At 44.3% G+C, this 18,278-nt stretch overlaps 3 protein-coding genes across 5 annotated transcripts; all 3 read left to right on the plus strand.

The window, feature by feature from the left end:
• The first annotated feature begins 1,381 nt into the window (after window positions 1–1,381).
• On the plus strand, window positions 1,382–4,957 carry ppie (peptidylprolyl isomerase E (cyclophilin E)). Its single transcript, XM_061796104.1, has 10 exons — window positions 1,382–1,443; window positions 1,721–1,819; window positions 1,929–1,972; window positions 2,170–2,196; window positions 2,292–2,373; window positions 2,459–2,559; window positions 2,636–2,759; window positions 3,835–4,020; window positions 4,108–4,250; window positions 4,746–4,957. Exons 1-10 carry the CDS (start codon window positions 1,413–1,415, stop codon window positions 4,812–4,814), a joined length of 906 nt encoding a protein of 301 aa, XP_061652088.1. The 5' UTR covers window positions 1,382–1,412; the 3' UTR covers window positions 4,815–4,957.
• Window positions 4,958–6,818: 1,861 nt separating this feature from the next.
• gjb10 (gap junction protein beta 10) lies at window positions 6,819–10,865 on the plus strand. Of its 2 annotated transcripts, none has more exons than XM_061796108.1 (2): window positions 6,819–6,956; window positions 7,461–10,865. In XM_061796108.1, exon 2 carries the CDS (start codon window positions 7,491–7,493, stop codon window positions 8,271–8,273), a length of 783 nt encoding a protein of 260 aa, XP_061652092.1. In that variant the 5' UTR covers window positions 6,819–6,956; window positions 7,461–7,490; the 3' UTR covers window positions 8,274–10,865. The 2 variants fall into 2 exon arrangements, with proteins under 2 accessions (XP_061652092.1, XP_061652093.1); XM_061796109.1 differs by having other exon boundaries at window positions 6,826–6,956; window positions 7,440–10,865.
• gjb3 (gap junction protein beta 3) lies at window positions 6,820–16,785 on the plus strand. 2 transcript variants are annotated; one of them, XM_061796107.1, is made up of 3 exons: window positions 6,820–6,956; window positions 12,823–12,946; window positions 15,009–16,785. In XM_061796107.1, the coding sequence occupies exon 3, from the start codon at window positions 15,069–15,071 to the stop codon at window positions 15,930–15,932; it is 864 nt and encodes a 287-aa protein (XP_061652091.1). In that variant the 5' UTR covers window positions 6,820–6,956; window positions 12,823–12,946; window positions 15,009–15,068; the 3' UTR covers window positions 15,933–16,785. The 2 variants fall into 2 exon arrangements, with proteins under 2 accessions (XP_061652091.1, XP_061652089.1); XM_061796105.1 differs by lacking the exons at window positions 6,820–6,956; window positions 12,823–12,946 and adding an exon at window positions 13,013–13,540.
• The last annotated feature ends 1,493 nt before the right edge of the window (window positions 16,786–18,278 follow it).

The following is an 18,278-nucleotide window of genomic DNA, read 5'->3' on the forward strand; positions in this document are numbered from 1 at the left end:
GGGAAAATATATTGAACCGCGACAGTAAACTGTCGAACCAAACCGAACCGGGAATTTTGTGTATCATTGCACCTATAATATTTATTAAATAAGACACCTGACACTTTTTTTTTTCCTTTTTCAGGGGGGTGAAATCTCTGTATTTCTGTATAGAAAATTAATTCATCCATGCATTCATCTATTCATTCATCCATGCACTCTCTAAAAACTATATTCAGTTTCAGGGGTTAGTTGGAACCTATCCCTGCTTCCTTCTGCAAGAGGCAGGGCACATCCTGGACTTGTCACCATCAATTGCAGAGCACTTGGAATAGAATTAAAATAAAATACTGTGGTCATTGCCCTACACTTGGTTATGCAGGGAAAGACTACATAAATACTCTACTTAATGACCAAATCTGTGAAGCTACATGTTGGAATAGTGGAGGAGAATAGAAGAGATCGCTGTGGTTAAAAATGAACAACCCAGTAAGTAAAGCACATTTGTATGTTAATCACAACATTTTGAAATACACTTGTATTATGGGACATTTAACAAACGCGTTTTGATATTAGAAGGCTTTATGTGGGACCACACACGGGCTATAGTATATTATTCAGATACGATACATAAACCGAATGTGTAACAAGTTGGCCGTAGTCCATCACTAATCCATCCATCCATTTTCTGTTCCGCTTATCTTCACTAGGGTCGCGGGCGTGCTGGGGCCTATCCCAGCTATCTTTGGCCGAGGGGCTGGGTACACCCTGAACTGGTCGCCAGCCAATCGCAGGGCACATATAAACAAACAACCATTCACACTCACATTCCCAACTAAGGGCAAGTTACCAAACTTCAATCAACCTACCATGCATGTTTCTTTTGGGATGTGGGAGGAAACCGGAGTACCCGGAGAAAAGCCACGCAGGCGGGGCCGGGATTTGAACCCCGGCCCTCAGAACTGTGATGTAGATGTGCTAACCAGTCGGCCCTATCACTAATGTATATAATAATAATATTTTTTATAAACAGCCCCAAAAATATTTTGACCTGTGAAAGGTTTCTCTTCGTTCCCTTGTAATTGCACACAGTGCTGCACAATCACATCAAGAGAACTGGGAATAACGTTTCAAGGGGAAAAATATGTTTTTACTTTTTGTTTTGTTGATAGCAGACGCTTTTGCGCTGACAAAAAAAGTAAAACTAGTGAAAATCGGTTGAGAATTGAGCAAGTTACGACTTCATTTCAGTGTCGCCTTTCATGAGAGCGTCGACCTTCCCAACATGGCCGCCAGGTAGGGACATCGCTTCGCCCGGCTGGTACGGTGCGCTAGCGTACCTAGTGTTCAGTTCTATTTCTCTTTATATCTGGGGGTTTTGCTTTCATTCCACCAATCAGGGCACGGATCAAAGTTGAAAGGTACATTCTAATATGGCGGCAAGCAAACGAGTCTTGTATGTTGGTGGGTTTTGGTTACATGTCCACAACGTAGTTTAATAATCAAGCGTATTTTTGACGACATAAATGCTATAAAATATGTGTACGAATTAATAAGCGTTTATTGTGCGTGTAAAAAAAAAGCCGTTTTGAATGACCCGGCGAAACACGTAGAAAGTGTTCTCAGCGTCGCAGTTTGAAATGCACATTACTTAGTTTTGTGACAAATTTGAAGGGAATTCGAAATAACAACGGGATGAATTTGTTTATTGATCCGACATTTTGCTGCGTCTTTGTTTTAGGTGGGCTGGCAGAGGAAGTGGACGAGAAAGTGTTGCATGCTGCTTTTATCCCCTTCGGAGACATCACAGATATCCAAATACCATTAGACTATGAGACAGGTTCGGCCAATAAGAATTCCTCCACCATTTTCTGTACATTAATGTGGTTACGATTAATAGTTGTTGATAAACTGCAGTGTGTTAGTGAATCCTATCCTCTTATTTTCAGAAAAACACAGAGGATTTGCATTTGTTGAGTTTGAGCTGGCAGAGGTATGTCTAAGGTTACACTTGTTTATGAACTGCTTTTTTCTGGAAACAGTTTGATTTGTCACATGAGGTGTGTTGCTATTGACAAAGAAATGATAACTTATTTATTTCACTAATGTAACAGTTGATGAATGGTTGGTTGCAGTTACAGTCACGATAAACATTTTTTTTGGTGTGTGCCACTTTTTCGTGTTTCGCAGGATGCTGCGGCTGCTATTGATAACATGGTGAGTGTTTTCTGCTGTTGCAGACATGTACGGCAATGTACTGTGAATAGGTCACCACGTTATGATGTTCTGTTGTACTTCCATACTTGTTTTAGAATGAATCTGAGCTTTTCGGTCGGACAGTCCGCGTCAACATCGCCAAGCCAATGAGAATCAAAGAAGGATCCTCTCGACCAGGTGGGGACATGATAACAGACTGGTTGCTTTGTTGAACTGAGATACAGGTCCCGAGTTGCATCTGATCTTTCCTCTCTTCGTTTAGTGTGGTCGGATGATGACTGGCTGAAGAAGTTCTCGGGGAAGACTTTAGAAGAAGCTGAGGTGGACGCGGCGGGTGAAACAGGCAACACTGCTGCACAAGAGGTTGGTTAACTTCCCTTCGACTGTGTGCAGCATATGATTGCAAGCCTCTTGTGATGGGTATTATGTGCTTCTGCAGGCTGAGCCCCCTGCTAAAAAGGGCAGAATGAATCCGCAGGTCTACATGGACATCAAGATCGGCAACAAGCCCGCAGGGAGACTTCGCTTCCTCCTTCGGGCCGACATTGTTCCCATGACAGCAGGTCTGTACATTGCTCTGCACAGGGCTTTCAGTGAGACATCTTAGGTCAAATGCAATCCATTCTGGGTAGGGAGACAAATTGTTCCTTCTCCCGAGAGGAATAATGGAAAATTAACTCATCCGTTCCAGGGAGTAACTGATGCCATCATAAAACCGCTATGTACTCTACAGGCGATGGATCCTATTTATCAGGGCTCTCACCACACGAGCCGGCAGATGTCCATGTGACATTTGGTACCGGGCTGCACAGAAAGACTGAAAAAATAATACTCATCATCAGTGTCTGACGGTAGTTTTATTTTGAAAGTCAGTTGCATCTTCCTCTCCGTACACGTCAAACCGTTCATCTTGGTCACGCGATATGGTGGTAAAAAAGAAAGCCCCGAAAGCTAGCAAAAATGAATACAAAAAATATACTCCTTTGGAGAAAAAGTCTACAACTTCTAAGACAAAGAAAGCCGCATTTAAAAGACGATCTCAGCAGTCCTACTTAAAATACGGGTTTATTACGACAAGTGATTTTCAAGCCCCCGCTACATAAAATGTGGTGACAGCCAAGCTCACAAATGAGGCAATTAAGCCTTCAAGACTTCCCAAAAAACACTGAATATCTTGGTTCCCTTGCCAACATATACAATCTTTGTGAAGCGGAATTTTGTGACCGAAACAAAAATACGGCGGAAAGAGAAATAAGTGCCTAGCTCCCGCTAAATGATTTGCTTTTTGTTTCTATCCATCAAAATATTGCTTTATGTGAAACCGGTCTGTGGTGGGGAAAAAAAAAAAGGTTGGCGACCGCTGCTTTAGATGCATACTGAGCAGAATTCCTTTAATTTCCGCTGAAGAATTGTGACATCTTGCATGACGGCGTTTCAACTAGGTTTTGTCTGACTTAAGAGGTTTATTTTTCCTGAAAACGTTGATCCAATTTCAAACTGTACAACCCTAGGTGCAGTACTTTAGAGACTCCATTTGTGAATATACACTTGCGATATATATTCTGTAAGCAGATTGGAGAATTGAAACTGGGTGTCATGAATGCAAACTGACGTGGAACCGATTGATTTATTTTGCAGAAAATTTCCGCTGTTTGTGCACACACGAAAAAGGATTTGGCTACAAAGGGAGCAGCTTTCATCGCATCATTCCCCAGTTCATGTGCCAAGGTGGGGACTTCACCAACCACAACGGCACTGGCGGCAAGTCCATATATGGCCGGAAATTCGATGATGAAAACTTTGTCCTCAAACACACTGCTCCAGGTGAAGAATGTCCCGTCTCGATACTACTAAACTTCGTGGTTTGTGTTCACTGGTCAAGTGGTTTAGCTTTGTCTCTGGTGATCACAGGGCAGCTCTCCATGGCCAACTCTGGAACCAACACCAACGGCTCTCAATTCTTCATCGCCACTGACAAAACAGACTGGCTGGATGGCAAACATGTGGTGTTCGGAGAGCTGGTGGAGGGGATGGATGTGCTTCGTGCAATGGAGGTGAGGGTTAATGGAAGAAAGCTCACTGAAAAGGAAAGCGTTCACATGAAAGAACTTTGTGAGGATGGATGGTCAATGAGAAAAGTAGGGAAGGGCGCTCTAATATATTTGTTAAAGGACGTTATGCGTACAAAAAGTCCCGGGTCTCTGTATTATATTACTTATTACGATAACATATTCGGAACATGTTTTTGATCACAACATCCCTGGGAACGATAATTAGCATTTCACTTTTCACACCTCATTTCTTGTCTCGCTGAAATGAACCCGACAGGACAGCCGTGGCTCCCTCGGCATGGGCGGCGCTTTCGTTCTTTCTTTTCCTCTGTTCTCTCTCAAACCTTGTTCTGTCCATCTGTATTCCCAAGAAATATCCATCACAATATGAATAAGCACAGCGGAAGTATATCAAAGTCCCCTGTTGCACCGAAAAATTGCTCCGCCATTCGTGACCAAGCAACTGAACAGGACAGGTTTTCTCATTTTATTTTGCAGGCCCAAGGGACCAAAGATGGCAAGGCGAAGCAGAAAGTCATCATCTCAGACTGTGGCGAATGTGTGTAAATGAAACAGAACTTTGTGTGCCCGTTTGAATTTGTCTCTGAATGGTGCCATCCTTTACACGGTGAGCCCAAATCTTTCGGCATGTAAATATTTCAGTAAACTTTTTTTTTTTTTTTTTAAATAAAGAAACCGCAACAGTTGTACTCAGTGGTGCGCCTTGATGAAAATAATCCGTGACAACTAAATGCCTACTAGATTAGCGACGTAGTTGTGTTCAGAATAATAACGGTGTGTTTGAAAAAAGTGAGTACAACTCCAAATCCTTTCTAATAGCCTTTCTTTCCATGCATCAACATAAATTGGGATTGCACTTATTGTCGCAAATGAAAAAAAGGAAAATGTATCCAACATCTTGTTCCTTTGCAGAAAGTAAAGAAGAAATATTAGGTTGTTCAAAAAATAGGTCTCCCATATCTTTACATAGTCAACATTTTCTGGATTGAAAAATGCTTGAGGATTTTAGCTTTCCTGTGAATCGCTGAAATAATTATTTGTTGTAAGAGAATTTTATGAGAGCTGGTTTACATCTGTGTTGCATGGAGTCTATGGTAATGGTATTTCAACCCATGATGATTAGACTACTTTGTACAGTGGATGTAAAAAAAAAAAAAAAAAAAGTCCACATACCATTGTTTCATGCTTTTGTGATGTAAAAAAAAAAAGAAAATGAGCAAGGTAAACACTTCAAACTATTTCCACCATTAAACTGACTTGTTAACCTGTAAAACAAAATATGTTATAGAGAGGGGGAGTAAAAATGAACTGAAATAATGTGGTTGCACAAGTGTGCACACCCTCTTGTAATTTGGGATGTGGTTCAGTATTAACCAATCGTATTCCAACACGTTAAATGGGAGTCAGTACACACCTGCCGCCATGTCATGTTCCTCTATTTATCCAAATCAAATTATGCGGTTCTAGTAGGCTTTTCTTGACATTTTTGTAGTCTCATTTTACAGTACAAGCCATGGTGAGCGATGCTGACACAACATCAGAGTACAAAGGATGCAAAAGAATTTCCAAGGCATTGAATTCTGTATATCATTGAAGTCAGTGAAGAAACTATGGCACCACAATGATATTACCAAGAACTGGATGTTCCTCTGAAATTGATAAGAAGATAAGAAGAAAGCTGGTCAGAGGCTGACAGCAACATTGAAGGAGCTGCAGGAATTTCTGGCATGTACTGGCTGTTTATTATATGCGATAATCTCCCATCTTCTTCATATGTCCGGGCTTAGGGGTCGGGTGGCAAGACAAAGATCTTGGAGAGAGAAAATTCTCCGAAGGCCGACTCGATTTGTTTGCCCCTTGCAGTCTGAACGATTTGGAGCCACCTTTCTTTTTTTTTTTTTTTTTCCAGAGTGGGCAAATATTGCCCACATCAAGATTTGCTGCCCTGATAGACTCCCTCCCAAAAAGTCTCAAGTGCTGTAAAAAAAAGAAAAGCCAAAGGTGTTGAACAAGGTATTAATTAGTTGATTGAATATTTATGCAATCAGCTTATTGTACTTTTTTTTTGTTTTTTCTTTCTCCTTCAAATATATTTTAAAAAATCCATTTGTGTTGTACAAGTCAGTCACATAAAGGTTGGAAAGTTTCTGTCAATTAAGGGTGTCTTTATATCCCAAACACCTGGCATTTGCACAGGGGTGTGTTGACTTTCTATTTACACTGTGCATTTATTTAAAAGAAGCCAACATATAGGCAAGGGACTTGCCAAAGAACGCATTGGATAACCTAAACCTTACAGTGACTTGAACAATGGCTGAACAAACCATTATTCTTGACTTGTGAATGAAAATCTCATTAAGGACCACCATAATGATGGTTCCGGGGCTTAAAAAAACAACAACAACAACCGAAATCCACCAACTTCCCCACAAGGGTGAGCAAATGCACTGCAATTGTGCTCTATAACATCTAGAAAGAAAGACAAACGCGGCCGCTTCGGTGAACAAACGGCGGTGGCATGATCGTGCCACACCTGGGCGGGCGGGTTGCATTTCGCCAAGACATGGCAGCAGAGGTACAGCTCCACCCTCCACCCTCCAGCCTCCACCCGTCGGTCCTGTTGACAACTGCGCCCAGATTCGCCCGTCGGTGAGCTTCATCTGAGCGCTGCTCCTCCGCGCTGAACCCGTAAGTCCTCAAATGATCATAAATCCTAACAATGGAGGGGATTCTGTTTTGTCGTCTTCGTCAAGGTTCGAAAGCAGCAAATTTGCTTTCTCGTACGTCGGCTGTACGACTTAACTCTTGATCCCGTGAACGCAACTTGACTGACTTGTAATCGAAATGGACGAGATGAAAGTAACGTTTCTATTCGGCTCCCGGTAATAGTGTTATTTTCGGCCGTTTTAGGGCTTAGGAAAAACTTTTCATTTGCTACACGAGATCACAGCTTCCCAATTTTTTTTTTTTTTTTTTTTTTTTTTTTTTTTTTTCTCTCTCAGTTTGCGGACCCCATTTCCAAATCTGTGACCTCATTGCGACAAGAACAATACAAAAGTACTGGTATATAATTTACTGCCGTAATGAATTACTGTCGCTTAGTGTGCATGTGTTTTGGCGTGAGCGAGCCCCAGCAAAAATGTTGAGACTGTTTTGACTCCGTTTTCTAAGCTTTGCCACTTTCGCCGGCAGCACGAAAGAAACAGCAGCAAGTTCTTCATCATGAACTGGGGCTTCCTCCAGGGCCTCCTGAGTGGGGTGAACAAGTACTCCACCGCCTTCGGGCGAGTGTGGCTGTCCATCGTGTTCGTCTTCAGGGTGCTGGTGTTCGTGGTGGCGGCCGAGAAGGTTTGGGGCGACGAGCAGAAGGATTTCAAATGCAACACGGCTCAGCCGGGTTGCCACAACGTCTGCTACGACTACTTCTTCCCCGTGTCCCACGTGAGGCTGTGGGCCCTGCAGCTCATCTTCGTCACATGCCCCTCGTTCCTGGTGGTGATGCACGTGGCCTACCGGGAGGACCGGGAGCGCAAGAACCGCCGCAAGTACGGCGAGAACTGCCGCCGCCTCTACCAGAACACGGGCAAGAAGCGCGGAGGCCTGTGGTGGACCTACGTCCTGACTCTGGTCTTCAAGGTCAGCGTGGACGCCACCTTCGTCTACCTCGTTTACCACATCTACGAGGGCTACGACTTCCCCTTGCTCATCAAGTGCTCGCAGAAGCCGTGTCCCAACCAGGTGGACTGCTTCATCTCCCGGCCCACTGAGAAAAAAATCTTCACCATCTTCATGGTGGTCACCAGCCTGGCCTGCATCCTCCTCTCGGTATTGGAGATCCTTTACCTGGTCGGCAAACGCTGCCGCGAGTTCTTCGGCGGTGTCCCTCACTCTCACCACATTGTGACCACCAGTGGCAGCAACTTGATGGAGTCAAACGAGCTGAAGATGTCCAAGAAGAATCCGCTGGAAACCCCTGCCCCTGCGTACAGCGCGGCCATATTTTGAAATCATGCTGCTTCTTTTTTTTTGTGTGTGTTTGTTTGTTTTTCAGGCAAAGACTTGACAAGGCATCCTCATGTCTTTTGAAAATGATCTGCAATGACTTCTTACCGTCTGGAAATTTGAGGTTCTTGCGCCTCGATGGCACATGGTCACTGTAGTGTTTTCAGTGGCAGTTTGTGAAACAAAGCAAAAAAGCAAGTTTGTGTGACGTGGGCTTTGAGAGCATTACATGAGTCAGTCTGTGCTTTGGTTCCTGTGGTCTCTTCCACACCCACGGGGTTTCTGTGTCAGATTTTCCTCTGTGGCCAGTGCCAAACCTCCAAATGTTTTCATTCAAATTGTACGGAGTCTTTGCAACTCGCATATCAACTGCGCGGACAACATTTTTTTGGGACACTCTTAATCGAGCAAATCAGAGATTGGGATTAGACCCTTTGACCTCCCCCTGAATCTTAATTCTTTGAAATGAATGAATACGTTGTGTGCTTTGTCAGACCAAATCCAAATCATATCGTTGGAAGAGTCAAGGAAGAACATGAAAGTTGGGATGGGCATTTGACGACATTTTCTTGATCAGCTCTGGGGGAAACTAACAAAGAATTCCCAGGTTACTGGCCAGCGCAGCGGACGAGGGGTTCTGAATCTCAGTTGTGGCGTTTGCGTGTTCTCTGTTTGCGCATTGGTTTCCTCCGGGTACTTTGGCTCCCTCCCAAATTCCAAAAACAGGAATGTTATCTAATTAAAGATTCTACATTTTCCATCGGTGTGAATGGTTGTTTCTAGGCTTTACACGATCAGGATTTTTGGGGCGAGTTTAAAAAAACGATGACCGATCCGATCACAAGATGGAGGAAGGTGTCTATTTAAATGACATGTTCATTTACTGTATGTACTTGTGTACTTAATTGCTCCAAAAATTACATTTACAATAAATAATGTATCTTTGTTCCTCTATTTATGCCAGTGAGGCATAGTGACAGACAGAACAAATGAATGGTCTTCCATTTAGATGGCAGGAAGTCAATACACTAATTCATGTAATCCACTTTTTGTGAGATTTTTCAATTGTAAAATATGTTCCTTGGCTCCGTAAAGGTTGGAAATCACTGCTCTAGTCAGATCGTGTATTCTAATCAGTCGGGTCAAACCAACATTACAACATGACGGAAATAATGGCTGCTAACCTACTGTAATTCAATTACTTTATTGTAATTCAATTACTTCACCCACACCGAAACTTTAGAGCATGATACGACAGAACGGCGGCATGTTTATATCCAACCATTCGCGCTAGCGCTAGCTTGCTAGGCTACATAACGTTTTGTTGCCTGCTTGTGAGCCGTATCGTATTCAAAGTATGTGAACGTACCTCAAGCGACCCTTAAACGAACGTCCTTTCCTGTCCTGAGCACCGTTGACCACCAACACACCATTTTGTCCTCATAATACAAAGTCAACCCGCTCCACTCTTGTTGTCGTCACCACGGTAACGAGTTCATCCGGGCGCATTTGAGTTGACAAGATAAAGCCCAATGATCGTAAAAAAAACGGGATGCGGTGGTATCAGAATACAAGCTTTTGTTGCAGTGGTCTGAGCAAATTTGTCTTTTCGTCTGATCGGGCATTACGTGTTGTCTGTCTCAGACGTCACCGCCGACATGTTTTTATTGTTTTTTGTTTTGTTTTTTTTCAACTGCATTGGCCGTCAGATATTTACAGTACTACGTCAAAAGACACGCGACAAGGCTAAAAATAAACTAGCTTTTGGATTCAAACATACTGTGCACGTGGCGACGCGGAGTAAATGTCTTTGATCGGATCGGCGAATTATGGCATTAAAGCCGCTCAGCCCATCAGCATAAAATGCTAAATATCGGCCGATACCGATCAGCCCGATCAAATCGGTGTCAAGTCTAGTTGTTTCATGTTTGATTGCCCAAAGTCAGCTGGGAGAGGCTCCAGCTCACTGTAGAAAATGGTTGGATGGCTGGATAGTCAAAACGAATAGACGTCTTTTCAGATTACTTTGGAATGGGATGGAAATGTTCTTTGAATGTTCTGAACTCCTGTTTCCACGCTAGTGTTCTCGTACTCAACTTCCCAACGCTAATATCGTCGACTTTCTTAACTAGTTGAGACCAAATCAACTACCGTTTGCAGCCAAGTAGTGCACTCCATTTTGCCCCAATTTCTGTAATTGCTCAACAATCAGTTCCACACCATCTACTGATCATTTCCTAACGATCACTGAATGGATTATTAAGTCAAATCCTAGAGCTAACCGCCATCAAATACCAACGGGTTGAACTCCAAGAGAGAGACTGAGCCAAGAGGAACTACTAAAGTATCTTAAGAATTCCCAAAAGAGTGGAATCGGTCATATTTTCCTTCCGCTTTTACTTTCCGCGTGGTCCTGTCCCAATACCTTTGCCCATAATGTGTTCGTATGTTTGAGTGCGTGTATGTACATTTGCTTACATTGTTTTACACTGTGTATGTAATTTATCACCACTTTAGTATGAAAGATGCAAGTTGCTTGTTTTTTACACTGTTAAGATGTATATATTTCCAGTAAATACTTGTTTTCCCACTGTACTGCTTTCTTTCTTCTTCTTCAAAAACATTATTGGGGGTTCTCCTCACGTTGTGTCATTTTTGTTGTCTGCCTTGTTGCCAGGAGCAACACCCTTTAAGTTTGGGTTGATTGGTACTGTGAGGAGGGGAAAAAAAGGAGGAGCCCGGTGCTCCGTGGTTTGAGTCAACCCCGCTGACGTGCGGGCCCACCCGGCTTAGGAATTCTCTGCCCGTGCTGCCTGTTGATTGCTTATTCTTTTCATTTGCACTGGGGAGTTTGTGAAAGGCTGAGTGTAAAAGAAAGGGTCATATCACAAAAAGGCTCACACGTCACCAACACGTGGATGTGAACGTGTTAATGCTTCGCTAATGTGCTGATAATCATGAGAACTTTCCGGGTTGTGGCTTTCCCTGGTCCCTGCCTTGTCTCCATCCTGCTATTATATTTCCTTAATCCTCCGGTGCAACATGTTGTTGTGACGTTGCTGTGTGGGGTGAGCTTGTGGAAACATGTTGGAAGAAGTTGAGTAAACTGGTGCATTCCTCCAGGTGTGTCCCAACAAACTGCTTGGACCGGTTCTTCAAATGGAGCCAAAATGCAAGCGCTTCACCCTTCCCCCTCTCTATCTTGTATACAATCTGTGTCTCTTCAGTTCACAAGGATCACAGGTTCTTCTGGATTCCTGGCGACATTCTGTGAGTTTTAGCTCAGGGCTGCGAGACCTTGGAAGCGAGGTCTTTGAGAATTTCTCATTTCGCTGACAGGACACCCTGAAACGTTTCAACCAAAGTTGTCAACTCCCAATCTTGGAAGCCTGAAAGTTTTTACATGCGCAGGAAGTGTGCCACATTTTCAAACATATTTCCATTGTTGGCTTGCTCATCAGGTTTCCTGTTATTTTGTTTTTCAATCTGAAATGGTGGCAGTGAACCAGTTTCCGTATTGCAGCATTGTGATTTATCGGACCGAACGTGCTTCCTCATCGTTGAATTTGTGGGTTTGTGTCCGCTTACAGGCAATCCTTTGTGGCTCTTGACAGGACTTGAAAGGGATATTTGCTGCATTAATACCTGAATATGATCATAAACATGTCTGAAAACAGAGCCCTCGTCTACAAGTGTCGACTTGTTTGGTAAATCAAGCTGCAATTCAACCTTTGCGGAGTGCCAAGACCTGCATGACTAAGAGTCTACGCAGACAAGACAACACTTGCTGGCTTCTGACTTGTTGATCGAGCTTTTCTACAGTTGAGATACATTTGCACTATCAAAGAGTTATTAAGATTTGGCCTTTTATCGTTCAACTTTCATTTCATTTCAATTCATGATTGAGGACAGAATTCAAAATTCCACCCGATTTTGAGAATGAAAAACCACTCAATTGTCATCACATGAAAGGATGTTGTCTTTTGTGTTGTTGTTGTTTTTTTTGTCACACTTATTCACAAAACATAAGTTGAGAAGAGAAAAATATAAACCGGACGCCATACTGAGCGTTCAGCTATGCCCTTGTTAACAAAGTTTTTGTTTTTACATTCTAACATAAACAGCGATTGACTTCTTGTGTGACAGTGTTAACAAAGTAAGATGAACAACTTAACCTTCGCATTATGCCTTTGTTATACACTACATCACTATAGTTAAGTTGTTTTGTTGTTTTAATGTTTAAATATCATCAGTAGATCACTTGTTTTTTGTATTAGTGTGATAGTAATATCTTACTTTATATCATTATTAATATTATTATTATTGTCTCATCTACCAGGTGTTTTGGACTACCTATAATAGCTTGGAAAAGGGCATCCTGGGCATTTCCAACCCAAATTATCTTGAAAGGACATGAAAGATTATTTACGAAATCGAAAAAAAAAATAGATGTGGCATTTTGTTTGTTTGTTTTTTTCAGTATACACGACTCACAAAAAGTTAAGAAAAAAATTCAGGAAGAACCTAAAATATAAAACTATCGCCTTTACAGGTGACCTTCTCAGAGGAAATTAGCAGATTTAACAGAGATACAGCGAGACCGGAAGAGTCACAGAGAGGCACAGCCACAAGCCAAACGCCACAGAGTTTGTGTTCGCGCTGACTCCACCCTGCAGGTATGATGACGCACATAGCGAACACAATAGCGTTTTAATATTCGCTGGTTCAGGTACAAACGTGTCAGTGGAGGGTGTGTCTGTCTTGGTGAATATGGAGCGAGTGGAAACAAGTCAGGACAAAGGAAGACTTTGGTTCCCGGTCACACGGAGCGCAAACAACACATTCTTACGCGCACATTAGCTTGGCATGAGAACAAAAGCGTCCCGAAGCTGAAAAGACGCAAGCGGAAGGGGATCCTCATGTACAGCAATGCACTTTTCTAAGTAATAGTCGAACGTAAATAGCAGCGTGAGCGTGAGCGTGAGCGTGAGCGTGAGCGTGAGCGTGAGCGTGAGCGTGAGCGTGAGCGCGAGCGTGAGCGCGAGCGTGAGGCTTGAGGAGGGAGGAACATCCGGGCTGACTTCTTTTGGGGCTTTTCGAGCCACACCCACAGACGCATTCGTCAAGCCTGCGCTCGTCTACCTGTCCGCGCTGCCAACCCTTCCAGTTTCACGGCGCAAAAGGACACCCCCAAATAATCGACAAATGCGTCGGCAACACGCTCGTTCCGTCGTCTTGCTCACTTTCCAAATGGACTGAGGCGTCTTTTGGTAAGCAGACAACTCGCTTTCATCCTCCCCCTGGTGCGTTCGGGGCTCGTTTGTAAATTTGCGTTTCCACTGGATTTGTCGCTTTCCACGGTTTTGTACTTCCGAGAGCGGTCGCGCGGGTTGTGTTATAAACTAGAATCGAACCAACTCAGAAAATGAAAGATCGCCTTGAGTGTAATATGTGTTGTTGTGTATGCCTATACGTTTTTTTGTGAAAGAGTAAAAGCTATATATACCATAAGGCTTGTCTATAATTGGTGTGATAAACGTGCGTTCAGTGCAAGGCCCGAGAGTAATAAACATTTCTCATTGATTATAATTGCGAATGTAATATGTAAATGTACATACATCAATTAAATATATTGTCCACCTTGTGGCAATACAAGACTCAATTTTCGTGATGTTACGGAAATACAAGGCTTTGAAACTGCGTGTCGTGTAGTCTGTGTTGTTTTTATACTGTCCATGAAAATATGTGAAATCTACTTTATGGGTCAACAGAAAAGCGAAATCATATATTTGTTTGTGGCGTTATATAAATATTGGTTAAATAACGATTGGTTTCATTTCAAGGTCGATTGGTTTCAAGTTCAACTATTCATGTTGTTGTGTTGCTTCGTTATGTTACTGAGTTCAAATGTGCAGTGGCTACGGAAAGTTTGCCGACCCCTTAAATGTTTCACTCTTTGTGATATTGCAGCCATTTGTTCAAATCATTTAAGTTCATTTCCCCCCCATCATCAATGTACACACAGCACCCCATGTCGACAGAAAAAAACGGAATTGTTGAAATCTTTGCGGATTTATTACAAAAGAAAAACTGAAATATCACACAGCCATAATAAGTATTCAGACCCTTTGCTGTGACACTCATATATTGAACTCGGGTGCTGTCCATTTTTTCTGATCATCCTTGAGATGGTTCTGTTCTGTGTTCTGTGTTTGATTATACTGATTGGACTTGATTAGGATAGCCACACCCCTGTCGATATAAGACCTGACAGCTCACAGTGCACGTCAGACTTAAACCCAATTGAGCATCTCTGGAAAGACGTGAAAACGGCTGCCTACCGACGTTCACCATCCAACCTGACGGAACTGGAGCGGAGGAATGGCAGAGGATCCCCAAATCCAGGTTGCATCATTCCCAAAAAAGACTCATGGCTGGATTAGCTCAAAAGGGCGCTTCTACTCAATACTGAGCAAAGGGGCGGAATACTTATGGCTGTGCGATATTTCAGTTTTTCTTTTTTAATAAATCTGCAAAAAAATTCAACAATTCCGTTTTTTTCCCTGTCAATATGGGGTGTTGTGTGTACATTAATGTGGAATGATTTTAGCAAATGGCTGCCATATAAAAAAGAGTGACAAATTTAAGGGGGTCTGAATACTTTGCGTACCCACTGTATGTTGACAGCCATCTTTGATGAAGTAATTATTTTAACGTGTCCTCTCCTTGCTCTTTAAGCCACAACCTTGTAAAGACTAAGCCTTCCAAAGAAGAGATATCTGAGCAACTGCCAAAGTCATGGACTGGAAGACATTCCAAGCCCTCCTGAGCGGGGTGAACAAATATTCCACAGCCTTTGGGCGCATATGGCTCTCTGTGGTGTTTGTGTTCAGAGTGATGGTGTACGTGGTGGCGGCCGAGCGGGTTTGGGGCGATGAGCAGAAGGACTTCGACTGCAACACCAAGCAGCCGGGATGCTCCAACGTCTGCTACGACCACTACTTCCCCATCTCCCACATCCGCCTGTGGGCGCTGCAGCTGATCTTCATCACCTGCCCGTCTTTCATGGTGGTCATGCACGTGGCCTACCGGGATGACCGCGAGCGCAAGCACAGCGCCAAGCACGGCAAGAGCACCAAGCTGTACAACAACACAGGCAAGAAGCACGGGGGCCTGTGGTGGACCTACCTGGTCAGCCTCTTTGTCAAGACGGGCATCGAGGTCGCCTTCCTCTACATCCTCCACCACGTCTATGACAGCTTCTACCTGCCCAGGCTGGTCAAGTGTGAGGTGTCGCCGTGCCCCAACATAGTGGACTGCTACATCGGCCATCCCACCGAGAAGAAAGTGTTCACCTACTTCATGGTGGGCGCTTCTGCGCTCTGCATCGTCCTCAACATCTGCGAGATTATTTACCTCATCTCCAAGCGAATCGTGAGAATTGCCAACAAGGCGCAGAGACGCAAACTTAACCTGCCCGTGGTCCAGGACGACTACATGGACAACCTCTTTAACAACTGCGTCCAGCCTCCGTCCAAAGTGGACTTGAAGGATAAGCCTCCATCCTTCAATTCTGCAAATAAACCAGCGTACAGATTTTCCACGCTGATGATTGAAGACAAGATTCGGGCCTCTGCTCCAAATCTGTCTACTCCTTGCTGAGAGCCAAAGCCGAGGAGACTGAGGATCCAAACCATCAGCTGAGCTTGGGCAATGATTCATTTGCAGTCTTAAAAACACACTAGGAGCTATGGGCCAAACCATAGTGTGCGTCAGCTCCTGTCACTGAGCGAAGCTGTGGGCCCCTACGCCGACACCTTGAGACTCTTTCTGAGCATCTGAACTTGGCAGATGTCAACATCCACAATATTTACATGTCACCTACAGCAGATTGATTTCTTATTGATATGTGGGATTGTTTTGGAATACAATAAAAGTTGCAGGCCTTTCCAGTCACCCCTTCACACACATTATTCCCTCTCCTTCTTGTGAGCGGTCGGGAGGCAGACACTTGAGATTGGACGCGCCTTGCCATTCGCCTGTACGTTTCGTCCAGCTTTTCAATTTCATTCCGACGTGCTGGTGACGCTTGGAAGCAGAGCCCAAGTCACTGAAGAGTGGTAATGATTCTGGAATCTGAGCACACACTATGGCTGAGAACTGTACCTAAAAGTATGTTAACTGGCTCAAAACCTGTTTTTTCACAGGTTTTTTTTTTTTTGGGGGGGGGGGGGGGGGCGGGAGGGGTGACAAAGTGCATTGCACGTACAGTAGTTCCTCATGTAAACCCCCGAACAGGCACATTCATGACTTTCGAAACAGCAGCATCTCATTGTGCATTTGTTTTGGCTTTTTCGTACACAATCTCGCCTTCTCCATGACCGCTGTTGAGTTAAATCAGCCAAAAGGAATGTTCCTGATAGTTCTGTGATGACTAACGCGACAATGCTCCTAGAATTGTATTATATGTAATTTTGGCACCTTATTTTTATACATATTAAATATATTGAACATATGACTGTGGTCTACTTTATAAAAATCTATAAATTGTTTGCGGTATCTCCTTCAAGCTCGGGTCCCCTACCGGAGGCCTGGGAGCACGAGGCTTCTGCGCAGGATCTTAGCTGTTCCCAGTTTTGTCAGGTGTTGTTCCTGGTATCTGCTGGAGCCATCCTCCCAGCTTGGGGTTCACTGCCCCGAATGCCCCCATCACTACGGGTACCACTCCATTGCTTACCGTGGCCCTCCAGCATCAACCATTAGTTGGCTTATTTGAATTGGCACGTGACCATTTGACTGAGCTGCAAATCACGATGACACGGAAAAGTGATAGTACTATGTGTGTCAAAGTGTTAAGAGGCCTGCAATAAGAATCTCAGCCTGCCAGTCAGACAGGCTCCCATGAGGTGCGGCATCGGAAAGATGCAAAGTCTGAATCACTTCCTTAACATACTTCAACAATGAGTGGAGCCACCGTTTCAAAAAAATTACAAAACCCTGGGGGAAAACATGGTTAATGGTGGCTTCATTCAGTATCTGTGAGTCCAGGGGGCATCCGAATCAAATGCCCCAGCCACATCATCTGGCTCCTCTCGATGTGGAGGAGCAGCGGCTCTACTCTTGAGCTCCTCCCGGATGACCGAGCTTCTCACCCTACCTCTAAGGGAGAGCCCGGACACCCTGCGGAGGAAACTCATTTCGGCCCCTTGTATCCGGGAACTTGTTCTTTCGGTCACGAGCTGTGGTGTGGGTAGGAACGTAGATCGACCGGTAAATCGAGAGCTTCGCCTTTCGGCTTAGCTCCTTCTTTACCACAACGGATCGATACAAAGTCCGCCTCACTGCAGACGCTGCGCCGATCCGACTGTCGATGTCCCGTTCCATTCTTCCCTCACTCGTGAACAAGACCCCAAGATACTTGAACTCCTCCACTTGGGGCAGGATCTCATCCCCGACCTAGAGAGGGCATGCCCCCCTTTTCCGACTGAGGACCATGGTCTGAGATTTGGAGGTGCAGATTCTCATCCCAGCCGCTTCACACTCGGCTGCGAACTGCTCCAGTGAGAGTTGGAGATCACGGATTGATGAAGCCAACAGAACCACATCATCTGCAAAAAGCAGAGATGCAATACTGAGGCCACCAAACCGGACCCCCTCTACGCCACGGCTGTGCCTTGAAATTCTGTCCATAAAAGTTATGAACAGAATTGGTGTCAAAGGGCAGCCTTGGCGGACTCCAACCCTCACCGGAAACGAGTCCGACTTACTGCCGGATATGCGGACCAAACTCCGACTCCGGTCGTACAGGGTCCCAACAGCCCGTATCAGGGGGTTCGGTACCTCACAATCCCGAAGCACCCCCCCCACAGGACTCCCCGAGGGACACGGTGGAACGCTTTCTCCAAGTCCACAAAACACATGTAGACTGGTTGGGCGAACTCCCATGCACCCTCGAGGACCCTGCCGAGGGTGAAGAGCTGGTCCACTGTTCCACGGCCAGGAGCAAAA

Source organism: Phyllopteryx taeniolatus, chromosome 13 (assembly GCF_024500385.1).
Source record: "Phyllopteryx taeniolatus isolate TA_2022b chromosome 13, UOR_Ptae_1.2, whole genome shotgun sequence".
Classification (NCBI taxonomy): Eukaryota; Metazoa; Chordata; class Actinopteri; order Syngnathiformes; family Syngnathidae; genus Phyllopteryx; species Phyllopteryx taeniolatus.